The 6,417-nt window shown below is 41.7% G+C and overlaps 1 protein-coding gene across 1 annotated transcript; it reads left to right on the plus strand.

Annotated features, from left to right (window-relative positions):
• Nucleotides 1–662: 662 nt before the first annotated feature.
• HSL2 (HAESA-like 2) lies at nucleotides 663–5,285 on the plus strand. The gene is made up of 2 exons (XM_086244860.1): nucleotides 663–3,868; nucleotides 4,853–5,285. The coding sequence occupies exons 1-2, from the start codon at nucleotides 1,288–1,290 to the stop codon at nucleotides 5,227–5,229; spliced, it is 2,958 nt and encodes a 985-aa protein (XP_086100986.1). The 5' UTR covers nucleotides 663–1,287; the 3' UTR covers nucleotides 5,230–5,285.
• The last annotated feature ends 1,132 nt before the right edge of the window (nucleotides 5,286–6,417 follow it).

Raw genomic sequence — 6,417 nt, forward strand, 5'->3', positions numbered from 1 at the left:
CTAAAAATGAAATTAACCTGGCCTATTTTTTAATTATAAGGTGAGAGCGCACGATATCAACAAATATATGTCTTAATTTCAATCCTCCAGTCTAATTACTTTCTCATTAGCTTTATTCTAGTCATTTTTCTCACCCAAAGCTAATATTTATAGATAATTTTATATGACAAATTAAGAAGTAAGATTATATTAATAATGGTTAAGACCCAATTCAAAATAATTGAATGCGTTTTGGTAAGAAATCTGAAATCATTTACACGTTGGGTCAACAGTCTAATTAATAATTAAACATTAAAATATTGTCATTTACACGTTGGGTAAACGGTTTGATTATACATTGAAACTTTATTGATCCCTTATAACTAATTACTGATTTTAGCATCAAAGTGTATTTAATCGGCATCACACCAGATTTTTGGTCGCAATAAAAAAAAGTAAGAAAAAAAGAAAAAAGAGAAAGTAGTATTTGTTTTCACAACCAAACTTGTTAGTTCTGCCATCCTTGCTTCTCAAGCTTGGTTTTATAGTGAGGCCACGCACACCTCTCATTTGTATCATCCAAGGTGCAACCCTCCATCCGATGCTGTGTAGCCTCAAATTGAAGCAAAGTATAATGGCGATGCCAACTACAACCAAGTTCCAACCTCCGCCAAGAAAAGGAAGAAAAAAGAGTCCCATTGATTCTCATTCCTTCTACAAATAGAACCTGTCCCTGTTCCAATGTCCCTCCCAAGAAATTAAATTAACATTGAAAATCACATAAATCATAGTAGTAATCTTCACTCTTCCTTGCTTCTAGAAAAATGTACTGGCCCTAGTGGAGTAGTGGGTATTTAAATACTTTTCCTTATTCGACCAAAAAAATACTTTTCCTTATTAACCAACTACAATTTTAAAATTAATTTTCCCCATCAATTTTTTTTTCCTAAGAATAAATAATGGCCTATCAATATTGGTCTTCTACTTTAGAACACTTGCAAGTCCCAACTGACTACTGAAAATAATGTCACTTTCTCGAGAAAAGCCAAAATCGAATCACGTTTCATTTGCTCATAATTTCATAAACCACCACCTCTGCTTCCCTTCTCTTCTCTCTCACAATATCCCAAAAGATGAAGCAATAAAGCACCTTCCATGTGAGCCCTTTGAAAAATTGAAACCTCCCTAATTATTTAAATCCAAATCCCTCTCCCTCCATGTGTTAAAATTTCCAACCGTTATGCTCTCTTCTTTCACTAAAATGTTCTTTCTTCACTTGTAAAGCTTTGTGTCTCAGTTTTTGTGAAGATGACACATTTGCCCCTCAAACCTCTTCTGCTACTGTCTGCGTTACTGTTATGCTTCTCTTCTGTGTTGGCCTCTTTGGCCGGAGACGCCCATATCTTGACTCAGGTCAAGACCCGACTCGACGACCCGGATGGAAAACTCAAGGACTGGGTTTCAACCGGCGATCATGGTCCTTGTAATTGGACGGGAATCACATGCGACTCCAACAACCTCTCTGTTCTTTCCATAAACGTAACCGGGTTCGGAGTCTACGGCGGGTTTCCATTCGGGTTTTGCCGGGTTCGGACCCTCCAGAACCTCTCTTTATCTTCCAACTTCATCAATGGCACTCTCTCTGCCCAAACTCTCTCTCTCTGCTCGCACCTCCACGTTCTGGAGCTCGACATCAACCTCCTCGTCGGAGAATTACCGGATTTCTCGCCGGACTTCACCGATTTACGAGTCCTGAACCTCGATAGGAACAACTTCACTGGCGATATTCCGGCCAGTTACGGTCGGTTTCCCGCGCTTCAAGTGCTGAAGATCTCGGGGAACTTGCTCTCCGGCTCGGTTCCGGGGTTCTTAGGCAATCTGAGCGAGTTAACTGAGTTAGCACTCGCTTACAATCCATTGAAGCAGAGCGCGTTGCCTTCAGAAATCGGAAACTTAACAAAACTACAGAACCTCTTCCTCACCGAAACGAACCTCGTCGGCCGCATACCAGACTCGATCGGAAACTTAGTCTCATTGAAGAACTTCGACTTGTCTGTGAATTCTCTGTCAGGTCCGATACCAAACGCCATTGGAGAACTGAAAAGCGTAGAGCAAATCGAGCTGTACGGAAACCAATTGTCTGGCGAAATTCCAGTGATCATTGCAAACTTGACTTATTTACGAAACTTGGATTTGTCTCAGAACGGCCTCACCGGAAAATTCCCGGAATCGATCGCCGGAATGCGTTTAAGTTCTCTGAACCTTAACGACAATCTGCTCCAAGGCGAAGTTCCTGAGATCTTAGCCTCGAATCCGAATCTGCAAGAGTTGAAGATCTTCAACAACAGCTTTTCCGGTACACTTCCTCAGAATCTCGGCCGATATTCTGATTTGGACTATTTGGATGTCTCCACGAATAGATTCACCGGCGCGTTGCCCAAGTACCTCTGCTACAGAAAGAAGCTCACCGATCTCGTAGCATTCAGCAACCAATTCTCTGGAAATTTACCAGATACGTTAAGCGAGTGCGATTCTCTCACCTACGTCCGTATCGAACACAATGAACTCTCTGGTGTAGTTCCGGACGGCTTTTGGGGTCTTCGGCTGCTCAATACGCTTCAAATCAATAACAACAGATTCAACGGCTCGGTTTCGTCGTTGATTTCCGCTGCGAATAATGTCACAACGCTTTTGATCTCCGGCAACGAATTCTCCGGCGAGCTTCCGCCGAAGATCTGTAAACTCTCCGTGCTCGCAACGCTCGACGTGAGCCAAAACCAGTTCTCTGGTCACCTCCCAGTGTGTATAACGGAGCTGAAGAAGTTGCAGGAGCTTAGGATGCAGGAAAACATGTTCTCCGGTGAGATTCCGAGTCATGTGAGTTCGTGGACCGAGTTGACTGAGTTGAACCTATCCAGAAACCGATTCTCCGGTCGAATCCCTCCCGAACTCGGAGAGTTGCCGGTGCTGAATTACTTGGATCTCTCTGAAAACTCGCTCACCGGGGAGATTCCGGTAGAGTTGACCAAGCTCAAGCTCAACCAGTTCAATGTATCAAACAACAAACTGTACGGAAAGATACCGTCCGGGTTCGATTTCGAGTTCTACGTTTCGGGTCTATTGGGTAACCCGAATCTATGCAGTCCGAATCTCAAACCCATACCGCATTGCCCGAGACCCAAATCCCCTACTCCTCTCCTGGCAGTTTTTTTGTCCGTATGCGTTGTACTGCTTATCGGGTCACTCGTTTGGTATTTCAAACTCAGATCGCAAGCATTTGGCGGTAAAACCAAACCGCTTTACAAGGTCACCACATTTCAACGGGTCGGGTTTAGTGAAGAGGAAGTTATGCCATCATTAACAAAAGAGAATCTAATTGCAACGGGCGGGTCGGGTAATGTTTATAGAGTAAAGCTGAAAACGGGTGAAATCGTTGCGGTTAAGAAGCTCTGGGGAGGCGGGAATAAAAAACCGGAATCCGAATTCGTGTTTCGATCCGAGGTTGAGACGCTGGGTCGGATCCGCCATGGCAATATCGTAAAATTGATGTTCTGTTGTAGCGGGGAGGATAGTAGAATATTGGGGTACGAGTACATGGAGAACGGGAGTTTAGGGGACGCATTGCATGGGGACAAGGTTGGGCCCTTGCTGGACTGGGCCAAGCGGTTCGAGATTACGTTGGGCTCGGCCCACGGTCTGGCCTATCTCCACCACGACTGTGTTCCAGCTATCGTGCACCGGGATGTGAAGAGCAACAACATATTGCTGGACGAGGAGTGGACTCCACGCGTGGCGGATTTCGGACTGGCCAAGGCGTTGCAGCTTGACGTGGCGGCTGGGAATGGTGCCATGTCACGGATTGCAGGGTCCTACGGCTACATTGCGCCAGGTGAGTTTGGTCGATACCTATTGCTTTTTTTAGGTTTGGGATTAGATTCTCTCGGTTGGTGTAGTCGAAAGTTTGGGCCCACAGTTTTAAAAAATGGGCCGATTGGGCCCACGGGTGAATATATTATTTCCATCAACCTCTTGCGTTCGTCAAATCGTCGGCATTAGTGTTTGTTCTTATTTGTTATCTGTTTAGTACTGTTGACACTAGTGGCTAAGTTTGTAGGAGAAGAACAAAGGCTGTCTTCCAACATGGGCTTTCACTGTCCTACTGTTATGGTGGGTGGGTGACTGCCCTTATAGTCAAGCATATACTGTATATACTTTATTCCACAACAGTACATCCACCATCCATTGGTTGGGTTACTTCCAACTTAGGTTTGATCATGAAACAGTTTCTACTTTAATTTTTATATATAGTTATGAGCAAATTACAATTTAGTACCTCAATTTTATATATTGTTTCAATTTAGTACCCCAACTTTAAAACCTTGCAAAAAAGTATCTCAACTTTCATTTTGTATCAATTTAGTACCTCAACTTTAAAACCTTGCAAAAAAGTACCTCAACTTTCATTTTGTGTCAAAATAGTACCTCCGTTAGTTTTTCTGTCAAAATAGCAGGGATATTTTCGTCTTTTCCTTAAATTTAAAAAATAATAATTTTTTTTAATAAAAAATAATAGTTATTATTCCTTCGTGCGTGTGTGGACAACTGTTAACTGTTAATGTACATTATAAATCTCTAGTCATCTACGTGGACCTCAATGATTGCTAGTTATTTGCACGTACGTATGTGGACAATTATTTGACAAATCGTCTGGTGTTAAATTCGAGACCCATATACGATGTACCATAACATGCATGAGTCATGACCCCTCGATCAACTCATTATTGGGATTTATTACCATTTTGATTGCTTTGCTTGAAAGGAATTAATTAAACCTATTCAATGATTGTTGTCGCATTGTGTTTTGTTTTGGCAGAGTATGCATACACGCTCAAAGTCACTGAGAAGAGCGATGTGTACAGCTTTGGAGTGGTGCTCCTAGAATTGATTACAGGCAAGAGGCCAAACGACTCTTCCTTCGGTGAGAACAAGGACATAGTGAAGTGGGTCACAGAGGCTGCCATGTCTTCATCACATGAAGAAGAAAATGGCAATTTCAATGTCAATGCGGGTCGCGTAGATCTCACCCAGATTGTTGACCCGAGAATGGACCCATCGACATGTGATTATGAAGAGATTGGGAAGGTTCTGAATGTGGCTCTTCTTTGTACCTCTGCATTCCCAATTAACAGGCCCTCCATGAGAAGAGTGGTGGAATTGCTTAAAGATCAGAAACATTGTCGTTCAAAATGATGATGATGCTCCGATTAACATATATTATTGGAGTTGTTATGACTTCGTGGCACTCATTTTTTCGTGTAAAGAGTAGTGTCCCAGATTTGGTAGTGCACAATTTAATCACCTTGGCTTATGTCATTGGCCTTTTTATACAACAGAAAGGAAATTACATAATGATCAATAGTAAGTAAATATCCAGCTGTTTGTTTTTGCTTATATAATTTTATTTTTGTCTTAGGTCACTTATATTTCCACACATTTTTTACTTTCCCTCGCTTAACAATTAAGTAAAAACAGAAAATAGTGTTGCCTTTTAGTTGCCTACAAATTGGTCAGCTTTCTTTATTAAAATATAACTAAAGCTAACACATTTAACTTGAGTTGGGGCCAATGTAGGTGACAAACCTACTTTTTGTTGTTGTATTTCTTCTCTTTTCCTTTTAATTAAAGGAAGAAATTAAGATCTCAAGAAGCTTTAAGTGGGCTATAGCTCTAGTACAAATAGTCAATACCTTAAAATGGAATCTAATAAAGGTCTAAGTTGAGTGTGAATTAATCCTCCATATGGACCATATGTATATATCTTGAAAAGGTACACGTTCCAACTTCCCACAAACCTATGTTTCCCCTTTTAATTAAATTATTTTATGTAAGAAAAACTCTAGCCGCCACCCCCAAAAGAAAAAACCCTCTCCTCTCCTCAACCCCTCCATGGGGGAGGGCGGCCCTTGTGTTCTCTCATACTGCTTCTCCCCTCGACCCTCTCTCTTTTGTTTTTTTTTTTCCTTTTTTTGTGTTTTTTTTTTTGTCATTTCGGATACTTTCATCCCAATAAGTGAGAGCGTTTTCATCTCTCTTTGTGAGAGTTTGTCCACCTCTCTTCGTGAGAGTTTTTCAGATTTTGTTTGTTTTGGTTTGTTTTGTGTTTTGATACTTTCAAGTTTTCTCTGGCGCTTATCACAAGGTGTTATGAAGTCACTATTTTCGCCGGTACCGGTCATATTTCCACCGGTTATTATTTCCACCGGTTACTATTGCCACATCCGCCACTTTGCGCTATTGTCAGCCTCGACTTAAAGATGTTGGTAGGATCGTGAACCCAAACGTGACTAGTTCGCTAATTCTTACGATGTCTTTCCGTTTGATGGCTATTATCTGCTCGATGCCGATGTTATGAGATCTTCGAATTTTTGTGGGCTTTTC

The sequence above is a fragment of the Dryas octopetala genome, chromosome 5, assembly GCF_963921425.1.
Source record: "Dryas octopetala chromosome 5, drDryOcto1.1, whole genome shotgun sequence".
Classification (NCBI taxonomy): Eukaryota; Viridiplantae; Streptophyta; class Magnoliopsida; order Rosales; family Rosaceae; genus Dryas; species Dryas octopetala.